This window comes from Lipotes vexillifer, unplaced genomic scaffold (assembly GCF_000442215.2).
Source record: "Lipotes vexillifer unplaced genomic scaffold, Lipotes_vexillifer_v1.1 scaffold684, whole genome shotgun sequence".
In the NCBI taxonomy this organism is placed as follows: Eukaryota; Metazoa; Chordata; class Mammalia; order Artiodactyla; family Lipotidae; genus Lipotes; species Lipotes vexillifer.
Window position 1 is genome coordinate 273,266 of NW_006797362.1, and position 16,135 is coordinate 289,400.

The 16,135-nt window shown below is 48.6% G+C and overlaps 1 protein-coding gene across 1 annotated transcript in view; it reads left to right on the plus strand.

Moving 5' to 3' along the window:
- Nucleotides 1-240: 240 nt before the first annotated feature.
- The window catches only part of TTC9 (tetratricopeptide repeat domain 9), a 33,452-nt gene continuing 17,557 nt past the window's right edge, over nucleotides 241-16,135 (plus strand). The window contains exons 1-3 of the mRNA XM_007469298.1: nucleotides 241-307; nucleotides 1,703-1,834; nucleotides 1,873-2,340. Of these exons, the coding sequence (XP_007469360.1) occupies nucleotides 241-307; nucleotides 1,703-1,834; nucleotides 1,873-2,340 (667 nt within the window). The remainder of the gene's footprint in view (nucleotides 308-1,702; nucleotides 1,835-1,872; nucleotides 2,341-16,135) is intronic.

The following is a 16,135-nucleotide window of genomic DNA, read 5'->3' on the forward strand; positions in this document are numbered from 1 at the left end:
AGATGTATAGAAAACAACCAGTAGGAATTACATCAAAATATTAACAAAGAATATATCTGGGTGACGGTGTAGGGTTGAGGGTTTCTTTATATGTTTCTGTACTTTGCAAATTCTCCAGAGCAGTGTTTTTCACACTCTTCACAGGCATATGAATCACCTGGTAATCTTGTTAAAATGCAGATTCTGGGCCAGTAGGTCTGGGATTTTGCAGATTCTCCACCTTTAACAGGTTCCCGGGTGATGCTGGTGCTACTGGCCCAAGGTCTCCACTTTGAGGAGCAAGGTTTTGGAGCAGGGGTCCTCAAACGTGAGTGTGCATCTGAACCAAGGGGCGGGGGTGTGGATCCCATGCCTAGAGTTTCTGATTTTAGTAGGTCTGGAGTGGGACCCTGGAAACTGCATTTCTGTTTTGCAGGTGATCCTGATGCTGCAGGTCTGGAAACCATGCTTCAAAAACCACTGCTGTAGAATATACATACATATACTCTTTTCTCAGCATCATAAAGGAGGGGGGAGCGCTAAGAAACAGGCCAGCCTTCTCCACTGTTTACAAAATCAAATGCAAACCCTTCATCCAAATGCCTCCATAATCTAACCCAATCATTTCCAGTTACTTTTGTTTAGGCCATAAAAATCACACCACTAATGCCCTAAACACACCCAAGATTCCGAACATCATGCCCTCTGCTGTTTCCTCACTCTGGTTGAGATGTCATTTCCTTCTATCTCCTCATGCCCAGATCTTACCCATCTGTCAAGGCCTTCGAAGGCCATTTCCGGTACAAAGCTTCCCTTCCTTGGGGCTCCACAGGACTTTCTGTTCCTCCCTGATGACACTTACCAATCTCTGCCTGGCAGGGTGACTCTGCCGGTGGGTGGTGTATCTCCCCCAGTAGACTGGGAGTTAGTTAATGGTGAGCAGGTCAGTCCCTTCCTTGACTATCTTTGTCTGCCCCCTGACCTCAGCAAATCCCCAGTAGACAGCCTCCGCTCAGGGCAGACTGAAAGAAGGAATGAACGAAGGGATGGAACCTCCCGAAGCAGGGCAGAACTGTCCTGTAAATGGAAATTCGAATGCACGCCCAGCCTTGATGACCAACAGTAACAGGTGTTTTCCATCTCTGATGTCTGATTCATTCTGCACAACTGCCTGCACACCCAGGCTTCGGCACACGGCGGCTCCTGGAATCCAGCGCCCTACACGCTGAAGTGCCCACTGTGTTCTGGGCGCCTGGGCAGCCACACACGGAGACACACCTCAGCGACAACCTGCATCCACAAAAAAAGAGGCCCTGCCACCTTAAAAATATTAACGCCTCACTGCAAAGAACACGCGCGCGCGCGCACACACACACACACAGACCCCCTCCCCCGTGTGTCTCTTTCAGACTAGGCGCGTCTCCGAGGGCTGAATTGAATGGGAAAGAACGGGCCAGTCTTTGTCATTAATCCTCCCCTCCTTCAGGCGAGCCAAGCTTCTTCCGGGTCAGCGACAATCACCGCCAACCCCAGCAGGCCCTCGGTCCCCCTCACCGCTAGCCCCGGAGCGCGCGAGGGCCAGGTCGCCACCGCCCGCAGGTTGAGGGAGGGGAGGAGGGCGAGGAGGAGGGCGGGCGGCGCGGGAGTCGGGGAGGGAGGGAGGGAGGGAGGAGTGAAGGAGGGGAAGGCAATCCGAGGAGGAGGAGAGAGCAGCCTCCCGCAGCTGGCGAGGAGAATGGGAGTGCGGGACGACAGACCGCCGCGGGGTGTCACGGCCGCGGCCAAGCTGGCCAGGCGTGGGGCAGGCGCCCGGCGCTTTTAAACCCGGGAGGGCGCGGCGGCGGCGGCGGCGGCGGCGGCGGCGGCGGCGGCGGCGGCGGCGGCGGCGGCGGCGGCGGCGGCGGCGGCGGCGGCGGCGGCGGGCGGATCGCGGCGCGCGCTGGGCGCCGGGTGGCGGCCGAATGGAGAGGAAGGGCTCGGCGGCCAAGGGGAACCCGAGCCCGCCGGCAGCCGGCGAGGCTCAACGGCCGCAGCCGCCACTGTGCGTCCCGGGAGGCGGCGGAGGGACCCCGGCGCGGGGCCAGGGTGGCGCGGCTGCGGAGCCAGCCGAGTTCATCCGGCGAGCGCACGAGTTCAAGAGCCAAGGGGCGCAGTGCTACAAGGATAAGAAATTCCGCGAAGCCATCGGCAAATACCACAGGGCGTTGCTGGAGCTGAAGGGGCTGCTGCCGGCCTCCGGGGAACGGGAGCGGGACTCGCGCGCGGCCTCCCCGGCCGGGGCCCCCAACCCCGGGAGCCTCTCGGAGGAGCAGAGCAAGACGGTGGAAGCCATCGAGATCGACTGCTACAACAGCCTGGCAGGTGAGCCGCGCCGCGCCCCCGAGCCCCCCTCCCCCTGCCCTCCCGATCTCCTGCCAGGCGCCGGTCCCCATTCCCCAGCCCCGGGCCTCCGGGTCACAGCCGACCGCGACGGCGCGCCGCGAAGCACACGCCCCCGCTGGGACCGTGCCGCTCTGGGAAGGAGAACCTGAGAGGGGGGCGCTTTGGGAAAAGTGTGAGTTTTAGGATTATACCTTCCAAAACTCGTCGTCTCGCATTCCTCCCCCGCATCCTCGTAAATCTCGCCTATAAATAACTGGACAGAGAGATGGGGACCCAGCCGGCCTGGCGGCGACTGCTACTGCTACTACTGCTCACCAGTGGCCCTGGGTCCAAATGCGGGCAGCAGCACCCAGGGTGGGCCACCCGCACCCATGGCATGCCCAGTGGCTGCTTGCCTCAGGGATCGTTAGCACCAGAGCTCGCCCTCACCTTCCCCGCAGTTGACCGCATCCCTCTGAGTCAAGTCCTGCCCCAAGTTCCTTTGGCCCCAGTAGCAAAGGGCGGTTTGCTACGATGCCTTCAGCATCTCAAGCAAAATGGATTCCGAAATGCACTTTCTTCTCTCTGAGCTCTGCTGGGGCCCGGGTTGCCAGGTGAAGAGGGCGATCTCACCGGAACGCTAGTCCAAGGTTGGGCTTGCGCTGTGCTGCATTCTAGCTCTCCCCCCTGCCTCCGTCCGTGTAGCACTGGTTCTCACACCAGCTAGCTGCCAGGCTTGAGGAAAACGGAGCCCTTCTATTGGGATAAGAAGGTGAGGTATACATCCCTGAGTACACTTTGGGGATTAAGGTCAAAGTCGGGCGTTTTCAAAATTAACTTTGCGGCTTCCCCGGTGGCGCAGTGGTTGAGAGTCCGCCTGCCGATGCAGGGGACGCGGGTTCGTGCCCCGGTCCGGGAGGATCCCACGTGCCGCGGTGCGGCTGGGCCCGTGAGCCATGGCCGCTGAGCCTGCGCGTCCGGAGCCTGTGCTCCGCAACGGGAGAGGCCACAACAGTGAGAGGCCCGCGTACTTAAAAACAAGCCTCTAGGGCTTCCCTGGTGGCGCAGTGGATGAGAGACCGCCTGCCGATGAAGGTGACACGGGTTCGTGCCCCGGTCCGGGAATATCCCATCCCACGTGCGCGGTGCGGCTGGGCCCGTGAGCCATGGCCGCTGAGCCTGCGCGTCCGGAGCCTGTGCTCCGCAACGGGAGAGGCCACAACAGTGAGAGGCCCGCGTACCGAAAAAAAAAAAAAAAATTAACTTTGGCACAGAAAAATTTAACGTCTCTAAAACCGGAGGAGTCGGGGTCACTCCAGGGCCTTCATGGGAGAAAATGGAAGATGTTGGCAGAGGCAATGGCCTTATACTTGAAAAACACTCTCTCTCCTCTTCTCCCACCCCATTTGGTGGGATCTGGGCGTGATCCAGCTTCTCTGGCGAGATAAAGGCCATCACTTCTAATCCTTAATCCTTGAAGTTGCCTAAACCAGCTCTGGACAGTTGTAGCAGAGTCAAGTTGGGAGAATGGGTGTGGTTGGGGACGGTGGATTTGTCTGGGGCCCAGACAGTTGGGGATGAATACAAATGTATGGACAATTCTGCTCTGTTCCTAAGTGCCAGTCAGCTCTGTTCCCTTTGAGATCTCTGGCGCCAGCCTACCTCTGCCTTCCCATAACGCCATGTCCAGTGTCATCTTTAATCAGGCAAAGCCCAGGCACTTTGTAGATTGTTAAGTAGTTTACAAACTTAAAGGATTAATGATAATAGTAGTAGTAGCAATTGTGGAAATGGTGGTGCTGATACCAGTACTAGTAATAACGGCAGCAGATAAAGTAGTAGGAATACAGCATAGATGGACTATTTCAATCCATCACAAGGTACACCGTGATTCCCTTTATTTCCCATAAGTCTCTGGTGTATTCATTACTGCCTGATGAATATAAAGGGCAGAGTGGCCATGGGTGAAGGAGGGGGCACTCTGGATCACTAATGCAGTGATTTCAGAGTGGTAATAGAGTCTTATATTTAGTGTTTTCCATGGGCATTCTAGGGTTGCCCCTCACCCCATGCTTTGGCTGCCAGCCGACGGCTAGCACTGCCTACTTTCTACCCCAGAAGTGGTTACATTTCCAAGGTGAAACCAAAGCTGTGTCCTTGGTCAGGCCAGCCCACTCAGGGCAGGGCTAAGATCTGGACGGTTCCTCCACTTCCATACCCACCCCTCCACACACTTTGGAAAACTTCAGTGGTGAGAGAATGGAAAGTAGCAATGGCAGATTTCCCCCTCTGCTGCCTCCTCCGGTGCTCACCACTTATTAATATTAATAACTTGTGGATTCCAAAAGTAATGCTTACCTATAAAATGTATTTTCGTTTAGAAAATACAAAATTACCTTTAATCCCACCAACCTAAAGAAATCCATTGTGATATATTTCCTTCCTGTATTTTTTTCTATACCTAAACGTAAACTATTTACAAAGCTAAGGACCTCCTGTATCCTGTTTTTATTCCCACTTGCCATTGTGTCAGAGCATTTTTACATTTCAATAAAATATTTTTGTGAAGATTATTTTAAATGGCAACCTAAAATTTTAAAATGTGTGTTTGCAATGAGCATTTGATGGAAAGAGAAAGAAAGATGATCACTGTTATTGCTGTTAGAACCAGAACAGTGCAGCGTGGCCCATAAGATAATCTCCCCCACCACCCTGCCGTGCCTGATTAAAGGGAGGAGACAGCAACTGCAAGTGTGTTCCAGCAAAAAGGCAATTGTCCCTTCCACTGGGGCTGCAGTGCTGGCTGAGCAACCCAGTGGCTTCAGGAGAGAGCGGTCTGAAGATGTTGGTTCTTTCAAGGATCTGTCCTTCCACACAGCTGTGCATAGAGGGAGAGGTTTGGGGTTTAGAAGCAACATGAACTAGCCCAGAAACACCTGGAGGATTAGGCTGTGTTGCTAAGGGCATCTCAGCACCAAACAAAAGACTATTATGAGGCTTCGGGAGGAAACCTAGGTTCAGTGGACCCTTGCACTCTGCATGGAAGACTCCAAGAGAACAGCAAGGGGGCAGTTAGAATCTGCTAAGAGATGTTAACCTAAAAATCCATTTGGATGACTTGAGGTGACCACTTGAAGGGTGTGCAGGCAACGTGCAGAGTGCCTGTGGCTGTGGTCTGTTCTGCGTTGGAGTTCCTTCTGATTAGTAGGGATCTGGCCAGGGGTGCAAGACCCCCAGATTTGATTTTGCATGTCTTATTCTCTAAGAAATTCAAGGAAGGAAATGAGAAGCATCTTCTTCCTTCAGAATTTCTAATGACTTTGATACAATGATTAGAAAAGATATTCTGCCTGGGAAGATGTAGACATGTGATTCTTAGCAAGGCTGCAAAAGAAGCATGTACTGGCCTGTCGATCAACTCCCACTGACCTTGAACAAGACACAGGACTCCTCTGGGGCCTTGGAATGTTCTGTGCAAAACCTCTTGAAGGACAGAACCTTTTGCTTTACAGCTGTTCCTGTGGGGCTGTAGTGGCCCCAGCTGGGTTTGATCAAAATGTTGCAATGCATGACTCTGTTGGTATTTTCAAATGATGTTCAGGACTCAAATGCCCACAGTGGAGATGGGTGCTGACAGGCCATGGCATTGGATCTGAAGGCTAGATGAGAGTCAGCTTATGTCCCTATTCCTGGCATACCTCGTGACTTTGTATAAGTCCCTACCACATCATTTTACCTCCATTTTCTCATCCATTTAGAGCTATGTTTGGGTGGGGTTTTTTTTGTTTTGTTTTGTTTTTCACCAAAGGGGCAGATAATATCCATTGATGCCAACTGAAAGTCCCAGGACAGGGGAGTGACAAGGCCTAAAGAAGTCACGCAAGAAAAAGGCCTGGATGGGAGCCAGCTTTATCAGTGCTTGTGGACGTGTCTTGAAGCCATGGGACCGGGCCAGCTACATAATTTGTGAGGCCCAGTGCAAAATGAAAATGTGGGGCTCCTTGTTCAAAAAAGCAGGAAAAAGTTGTCATTAAAAGTTTTAAAAGATAAAGTTTTTCCCTTTTCTTTCATGGTTTCTCTCTCAACTGGAAATGGTGTTTTTATCTGCTATTTAATGTCATTTCAAGAAAATTACAATTTAAAATTATTGGCATGAATTTACCATTCATCTTTATAGTGTGCAATGCCAGTTTTAAGTGGAAATATAAGAACACTTAACTGGTATATGAAATCATGTAAGTTACACAATTCACGTTTCGTAGCTTGTACATGCATATGTAGTTTATTCTTTTTTCTTTCTTTCTTTTTTTTTTTTTTTTTGTGGCACGCGGGCCTCTCACTGTTGTGGCCTCTCCCGTTGCGGAGCACAGGCTCCGGACGCGCAGGCTCAGCGGCCATGGCTCACGGGCCCAGCCGCTCCGCGGCATGTGGGATCTTCCCGGACCGGGGCACGAACCCGTGTCCCCTGCATCGGCAGGCGGACTCTCAACCACCGCGCCACCAGGGAAGCCCTGTAGTTTATTCTTACTGGAACCATGGAAATGCTGACAAAATGAACTCAACTGCTTTTATTTCACTTTTTATATGCATACTTTATAGGTGCCCTTTCTACCAGTCTTGGCTTTCTGATGAATAAGGAAAGGAAAAGGAGCTATTCCATACTCCTACCCTATTCTTTCCTCTTCTGTCATCATTTTCAGCATAAGTGGTTGGCTAGTACAGGGCACTTAAGCAAGAAAGGATGTGATGGGGTTTTAGGTTATTTTTGTTTCTTAGAACACTATTGCTCTCTTTCTGCATTTGAAGCAATTTCTTGGTTGAATGGAAAGCCTGGCCTCTCTGGGCTGTCAACGTGTGTGCTTACTTAGTTATTGACCTAACCCTCTTACTTATGCTTGTTGTTGGACTCCCCTGCTTTGTGGATCCACTGGAATTCTGTGCTCATGGGGCATCGTGAGTGCTATATACTACATGGGCCTGCAAAGAATAGTCGTACCTCTGTCTTCTGCTCAACTTCATGCTCCATTATCCAATCGGGCTTCACTTACAAAACACAGTTTCAAAGATAAAATAATTAGAATTTCAAGAAGTCAACAGCAGAGCATTAAACCAAATACAAGGCCCTTCTGAGCATGGGTCTTATGTGACTGCATCCTTAAAGCCGCCCCTGCAATGGGACACCAGAAGATGACTGGGCGTATATATCTAAGGTGGACAGAATTAGATATAGACCCTGAGGCAGATTCTAAGACAAAAGGTACCCCACAGAAATTGGTGTGGGAACCAAAGAACCAAGCAGGAAGATGGATAAATTACAAATGCAAGAACTCAGTGAGAAAAAAAAAAAGAGGTCAAGAGCTAGAGACAAGCAGTAACCTGGTAGCCAGAAGATGAATTGTTGGGATAAGAACTGGCAAAGGAGGGGAAAGAAGAGGGGCTTCATGCTAAGATGCTCAGCCAAGATACTGCCATCTAGTTGGGAGAGTTTGACTGGCCAAGCCATTGTTAACCTGAGGCTGTTCCTCAGGCAGCCCCTTGGCCAATAAATCTTAAGCTTGTAAATGTGGCTTCAAAGATCATCTTCCAAGAAAGGATGTGAGAATTGAAACTTGTAGAATGCTTTCAAGGAGAGAATATTCTGAATGTAGACTTTGGGCTGAGTTTCTAAAGTGGATTCTGAAGTTCCTTAGTTTACCTGCAAAAGTAATGAGTTGGGTGGCTCGTAGCCAGAAACTAAGATATCTTGAAGTAAGAGTCCCTACAGCCAAAAGGCATGGGAGTGCCCCATCCAAGGCCAGGGGACTTGGCTGCAGGATGGACAGGAGGGCCAAGGTGTGGAGCAGCCCAAAGCTTCACAGAGCTTCACAGGTTGGGAGTGACCTTCAGATGGGACATCCTCTCCTGCCAGCTCTTCTCTTTCGTCACCAGGTTGTGCCTCCTCCAAAGAGCCAGGATGAAAACCAAATGTTTCAACCAACCAGCCAACCAGCAATTTCCTAATTCCCAGATATTTGGCTTTGGGAGATCAGATGTCCATGCTGGGACCAGAGTTTGCCACTATCACCAACGCGATTAGTGTGGTCCATTCCTAATTACATAGCAGCAAGCACAGCTCTAGCACGGACAGTGGTCCCAGACATTTAAAAGGCCAAAGATAGGGGCTTCCCTGGTGGCGCAGTGGTTGAGAGTCCGCCTGCCGATGCAGGGGACACAGGTTCGTGCCCCGGTCCGGGAAGATCCCACATGCCACAGAGCGGCTGGGCCCGTGAGCCATGGCCACTGAGCCGGCGCATCCGGAGCCTGTGCTCCACAATGGGAGAGGCCACAACAGTGTGAGGCCTGCGTACCGCCAAAAATAAATAAATAAATAAATAAAAAAGCTCCATGAATTTGGGGTCCTTTACAGTTTTCAGGGTTGTACTGCCGGACTCGGTGCTGTCACTGCCGGGGCCCTGGGTTCGATCCCTGGTCAGGGGACTAAGATTCCGCAAGCCACGTGGTGCAGCAAAAACAAACAAGGAAACTTTTTAAAAAAGCCAAAGATAATACGACAGAAGATTAAAAGAGTTTAGTCTTCCTCATGGTGTTCATATGGCCTTGAAATGATCATAAGCAGTGTAAAGCTCATTATCTTCCTTTTAAACATACATACACATTTTCTTATCAGCAATGAAATGATGCCATGTCTGGTAGGACTCAAAACCAACAGTTCCCAAATATTTTTTAAAAAGAAGCAGGATGTAGGAGCTATACTCAATATTTTGTAATAACCTATAAGAGAAAAGAATCTGAAAAATTATGAGATTATATATAATATATATATATTATATATATATATAAAACTGAATCACTTTGTTGTACACCTGAAACTAACACAACATTTGTAAATCAACTATACTTCAATTAAAGAAAAAGAAAAAAAAAGGAAGGGGAATGTGTAGTGCCAAGGAGAGCTGACTTGCACTAGAAGAATCCTGGGTTGAAATATATCCAAGTGGACCTTCTCTTCTCTTTCAGCCAAAAGGAGTTTAAAACAGCACTGAAATTACAGACAGGGTTTACAGAGAGGAAGCTTGTGGAGCAAAGGTTTCCCTTCTTCCAGGGTTTACAGAGAGGAAGCTTGTGGAGCAAAGGTGTGTCTGTGGGAAGAGCACAAAAGTGCTAAGGAAGTGCTAACTAGCTAGCTCGAGAGTTATGGAAAACCAGAATTACGATTTCAGATTTGGTTATGACTCCATACCTTACAGAGGTGTGTGAATTTCCTTGTCAACATTACCACCTTGTTATCAGCATGAGCTCAGGCATTTCCAAAAATAGGGATATTCACCACTACCTATAGTGACTTAGTTAATAACCACCACCACAAAACAACAACTATAATAAAAGACTACCATGGTGAGCCCAGCTTCTGGCACCTAGTAGATGTTCCATAAATATGTTTGAAAGGAGTGAAAATGCTTATCCCAGCATTTGTCTCATATTAAGGATCCAAGAAATTCAATCATTTCATTAATATTCATTGAGCAACTAATAGGTGCTAGACGTTGGGCCTTGAGGGCCGGGAACACAGGAGTAAACACCAAGAACAAGGTCACTGCCTTTCAATATACCTGTATAACTTTGTGAGAAAGAAAACTCAAGCTGGAGCAGTTAAGTCCCTTGCCCACCGTCACACAGTAGTATGTGGCAAACTGGGATTTCTCATCTGCCAGGTCTGTAATTCCAAAGCCTATAGTCCTAACCATTCACCCCACAACCTCCATCTTTAGAAGTTTCTTCCTTAGGTACTAAAATTTGCCTCCTTGAAATTTCTATCAATCCATCCATATTCTGTCTATCTTTTGAAGCAACAAAAACTGCATCTCATCACTGCAACAAGGAAAAGCCTTGACATTTTTAGGGCAACTCGCTTGCCCATCCTCCAGTCTTGTCTTCTGTAAGTTATTCCTTTTACCGTGATTGTGCCTTGTGTGATTAGGATTCCTATTCCATGACCATCCTGGGTGGTTAAGGGGAAACTGTCCTGCTCTCTGTAACCAGGTTCTATGTCACTAGGAAGGTGACCTGAGAGGAATGAGAATCTGATGAGTCATAATTTCTAATGAGCCTAGAGGCTTACGGAAGCCCCACCCATACCTTCCCCTAGTTTTTATCCCCTTTGCTCCAGAGTGTGTGAATTCCAGTTAAGAGGTCTTGAGAAATTTAAGTGGATGTGTTAAGAGTAGGAATTCATTTCAGCCATTACTTTTCAGTAACCAGTTTGTGGATACAATGACGGGAAATGACCCATTAGAAGAATAACATCTGGACTTGTCCAGATGCGTTACTCCAGACCTGGTCAGTTTTAATGTCATGAGAGTGATGATACCATCATTTAAAAATATGTTCTGGTTTAAGTGCTAAACGAGATTGGACACAGTATTATTCTGTGTGGCATGGAACATTTTCTCTCCTAACATCCTGTAAAGTAGTGTTTATTTTTTAGTTTGTGTTTTTATAACTGGCTGATAAGTTCTAACTTTGTGAGCCAAAACCTCATCTCCCAAGAAACAAAAACAACCCCTCCCCCAAACCCAGCAGTAAATAGACCAGTTGGCCCTGTGTCTAGTGGGACGGGAACTGAGGGAGACTCGTGTGACAGCTGGTGGCACATTCGCTACATGTGTGAACTTAATCTGGTCTTGAGTTTCCTCACATATTAAATGGATATAATCATGCCAGCCTGACTCGCAAGATATGGGTGAAAAGCAAGAAGATAACGTATGAATGTACTTTATAAACTACAAAGTATTAGAAGTGTAAATTATCCTTTTAAGTGGGCACGGATATTTAGGAGAACAAAAAAAAGAATAGAAATAAGAAGTGGGAACTGGGGCTTCCCTGGTGGCGCAGTGGTTAAGAATCTGCCTGCCAGTGCAGGGGACACGGGTTCGAGCCCTGGTCCAGGAAGATCCCACACGCTGCGGAGCAGCTAAGCCCGTGCGCCACAACTACTGAGCCTGCGCTCTAGAGCCCACGTGCCACAGCTACTGAGCCCGCGTGCCACAACTACTGAAGCCTGCGTGCCTAGAGCCCATGCTCTGCAATAAGAAGCCCGCGCACCGCAACGAAGAGTAGCCCCCCCTCGCCACAACTAGAGAAAGCCCGCACACAGCAATGAAGACCCAACGCAGCCAAAAATAAATACATTAAAAAAAAAAAGTGGGAGCTGCCCAATGAAGGAAATTTCCACCTTTAATTCTAACAGTTTTAAGACAAAAGGGATACTTGAGTAGTACCTACTAGGAAAACTCTTGATGTGTGGTTTCTGCATTAAATATCTATTGATGCTGACTCTCCCATTTTGTTTCAAACGCACACAAAAAAACTGCTCCCTGAATGCACGTACTCCACCAAAAAAAGCACTTGCTAATACAGTAAAACAAAAGTGTTTCTGATGAGCAGAATGCGAGGGACGTTCTTTGAAAGTCTTCAGACGTCCCCATCAAAGACACAGCAGAAGCGTGACTTGGTAAAGAGTGATGTGGACAGCAAGTTCTGTCTCTAACTCACCAGCTGCCTTGGGTCAAGGAATTTTACCTCTTGGGCCGTAGTTTTCCGATGTCTAGAAAACCGAGGGTTGGAGTCCAGGATCTCAAAGGTCCTTTCCAGCTCTGGAAAGAATAATTCTCCATTCTTTCTGAACTGGGTGGCCATTACCCAGAATGGGAGAGTTCCGTGTGGAGTGATAGAGACCAGTCTCCAAAATCTGTTATTACGTGAAAAGGCAGAACGCAAAACAGTGTTTATTTGCTTTGTGTTTGAAAAAAGAAAAAAGATATAAACTAGCATCAACATATACTCTAGTACAGTACTTGCTTTCAAGAAGATTATCTGAAATTATGCAAGTGAAGCTGTTCACTTCACTTGAATAGGGACTGGGCAGAGAAATTGAGGAGAGACTTTCACTTTTTTTTTTTTTTTTTAAAGATTAAGACTTGATTGTTTTTAGAGCAGTTTAAGGTTTACAGCAAAATTGAGGGGAAGGGACAGAGATTTCTCATATACTCCCTGCGCCCATACATGCCTAGCCTCCCCCGTTATCAGCACTCCCCACCAGAGTGGTACATTTGTTACAGTTGGTGAATCTACACTGACATGTCATGGTCACCAAAAGTCCACAGTTTACTTCGGGGTTCACTCTTGTGTTGTACATTCTATGGGTTTAGACAAATGTATAATGACATGTACCTATCACTGTGGTACCATACCGAGTGCTTTCACTGCCCTAAAAATCCTCTGTGCTCTGCCTCTTTATCTCTTACGCCCCACCCTTGGCAACCACTGACCTTTTTACTGTCTCCATAGTTTGCCTTTTCCAGAATGTCCTATAGTTGGAATTATACAGTGTGTAGCCTTTTCAGACTGGCTTCTTTCACTTAGTCATATGCATTTAAGGTTCCTCCAAGTCCTTTTTTAACTTTTTATTTCTAAATCTTTCTATAGTGCATGACTTTTCTAAGTATATGCATTATTACTTTTATTTTTTGAGAAAAACGATGACAGGATTATCTGTGTAGAAAGATTATGGGTAGTTTTGCTTTCTTCTTTTATATTCCCGAAGAAAACCTACCTTATACACATAATTTTTAATGCCAGTCTGGACATTATCTGTGCCTTGTCTAATCCTGTCAGACTGTAACACCAAAGATGTCAAGCAAACTTATCCCGAGCCTCAAACTTTCTCTTAGTATCCCATAATGTGACTTATCCTTTCTACAGTGCCCACCACCCCAATGCACACATAGGGCTGGATCCTGGCAGCATGGTACCCCACAGTAGGGGGATGCCCCTTTGGACTCAGTAGCACGTGAGTGACGGTTTGAATCTGCTGGTGAGTCAGGGAAGAAAGTTGGGTCAGAGCTTGTGATACAAACTGGTCCTGAGCATTAGTGATGTACCGCTGGTGTGGAGGAAGGGACCGTATGGGTGGTCCGTGTCCAAGATTCTTGTTGGCCTCTGAGTCTAGGAATTCCTGCCCATCGATAGCTCAGGCACAGCACCCAGAAGGAAGCTCACTCAATCATCAGATCTTTATTGGATACTCGCCATGGCTCTTCACGGCCCGAATCTCAAATCCACTGTGTTCTCCTCAAAACATGGCATGCAGGTGTGGGAACAGGGTTCTAATCTAGAGTCTGCTGCTAACTTGCTCTGTGACTTTGGAAAAGTCACATCACTCTGAGCCTCAGTTTCCTCATATGTAAACAATCGGTGTTGGGTTAGATGCCCTCCAAGTCCCCTTTCAGAAGTGTTGAACTGTCTAGGAGTTTGAAGACCCTCTAGCTCCCCTCTCCCCCACCTTCTAGCCTCTCTCTCTGGAAGCAACCAGATTTAGGAAGGAAACAGGAAACAAGCTCTCTTTTGTTCCAGTTTACTGATTTGTGCTGACAAATAAGCATAAAGATCTCAACTAAGATTTCCAAGGTAACCTTGCAAATCTGAGGGTAAACCAAAGTAAATGGCAGTCTCCCAGGATGACAGAGTCAGACAGAGGGTCTCAGAGAGAAACCAGAGTAGAGGGGTTGGAAGCCTCTATAAAATATTGCCTGGGGGGCTTCCCTGGTGGCGCAGCGGTTGAGAGTCCGCCTGCCGATGCAGGGGACGCGGGTTCGTGCCCCGGTCCGGGAAGATCCCACGTGCCGCGGAGCGGCTGGGCCCGTGAGCCGTGGCCGCTGAGCCTGCGCGTCCGGAGCCTGTGCTCCGCAACGGGAGAGGCCGCGACAGTGAGAGGCCCGCGTACCGCCAAAAAAAAAAAAAAAAAAAAATATTGCCTGGTCCCTGGAATCTAAATTGATGGCACCAGAGTTTACCTACAGCTGCTAGACCTTCTCAGATTATTCCAAAATTCAGACTTTGATTCTAAGCAGGCAGTCGTTCACCATAAGAAATCTGGCAAGACTAGCTGTATTAGGCCAGGAAGTTCTGATGGAGGGAAAAAAAAAAAAAAAAGCTTTTAAGAAATGAACTTGCAGTGGCAGGACCAAGAGTTTCAGGGAACAGTTGCTGGCTAAGCTATAGCATCTCAGAGAGTTGCCACCATTGACTCAAGACTGGAGAGCCCTGAGGAGTCTGGGCCAGATCTGAGGATTTGGGGGATGTGATTCTAGGCCAACTGCTCATGCTGAGTCAGAACCGAGCTCCTTTCTTGAATGGACCTGAACCTCAGGCTGTAGGTGCCACTGGGTCATTGGAATTTGTGTGGAATTCTCCCTGATACCTAGAGAGAGAGAGAAGGGCTGTGTTCCTGTGTGTGCCAGTGAAGATGGGAGGGAAGAAAGGGAGCACAGAAAACCTGTAGGGCAAGGTGGCCTGATGGAAAAGATCTTTACTTAGTGTAAGAGGATCTGGGTTTGACTCCTGACTTCCCATCGACTCCTCCGTTAACCTTGGGATGGTCCTAGTCTCGACAAGCTTCTGTTTCCATTATAGCATGGGAGGAGTAGTATGCACCAAACAGGATTGTGATGGTGATTGAAATTAAAGGATACATGCACGCATGCCTAGCACAGTGCCTGGCACGTAACAGATGCTTAATAGATGATGGCTATGGGGGCTTCCCTGGTGGCGCAGTGGTTGGGAATTCGCCTGCCAATGCAGGGGACACGGGTTCGATCCCTGGTCTGGGAAGATCCCACATGCCGGAGCAACTAAGCTTGTGGGCCACAGCTACTGAGCCTACATGCCACAACTACTGAAGCCCATGCACCCATGCAGAGCCCGTGCTCTGCAACAAGAGAGACCACCACAATGAGAAGCCTGCACACTGCAATGAGGAGTAGCCCCCGCTCGGCGCAACTAGAGAAAGCCCGTGCGCAGCAATGAAGACCCAACGCGGCCAAAAATAAATAAATTTCAAAAATATAAAAATAAATAAAATAAAATTTATATATTAAAAAAATAGATGTTGGCTATGTGTAAATCTAACTCCTACTCCGGTAGGAACTATGGCGGGAAAGTGTGCAAGAGGGGAGGAGAAAGGACTCAGCAAAGGAGGCTATGGGAGAATATGGGAAGCAAGTGAGCAAAAGAGGGGTCACACCTTGCTCGCCTCCCATGCACTGTAGCCACTTAAGAGCAAGTTTCAGCTCTTAAGTGCAGGGGAGGCAAGCAAGGTGTGAACTAACAGCCTTTGGTATGGATGTTTCCTACCTGGGCCCACTGGACTGGATGAACAAGTAACCCATCAGGCTTCCTCTGAAGGGCAACTGAGCTCCAGCAGAACCAAGGGCCTTTGGGCCCTGAGGTCTATGCCTGCTTCCAGCTTCTCAGGATATAAGGCGGTCCAGAAAACACTTAGAAACTGCTGGGTTGGGACTTCCCCGGTGGTGCAGTGGTTAAGAAACCACCTGCCAATGTAGGGGACATGGGTTCGAGCCCTGGTCCAGGAAGATCCCACGTGCCGTGGAGCAACTAAGCCCATGCGCCACAACTGCTGAGCCCACGTGCCACAACTACTGAAGCCCACACGCCTAGAGCCTGAGCTCCGCAACAAGAGAAGCCCGCACACTGCAATGAAGTGTAGCCCCCGCTCGCCGCAAATAGAGAAAGCCCGTGTGCAGCAACGAGGACCCAACACAGCGAACAATAAATAAGTAAATAAATAAATGAGAAACTGCTGGGTTCTAGGCAGACACGTCTCTGGCCTGAGGTTGTGCCAGCGAATAAGCCTCAGTTAGACGGTGTCTGTTCTCTGCCGCTTTCCATCCTCTGCCCCAGGATTCTCTGACCCGTTCTTTGAACTGAACTAGTAGGG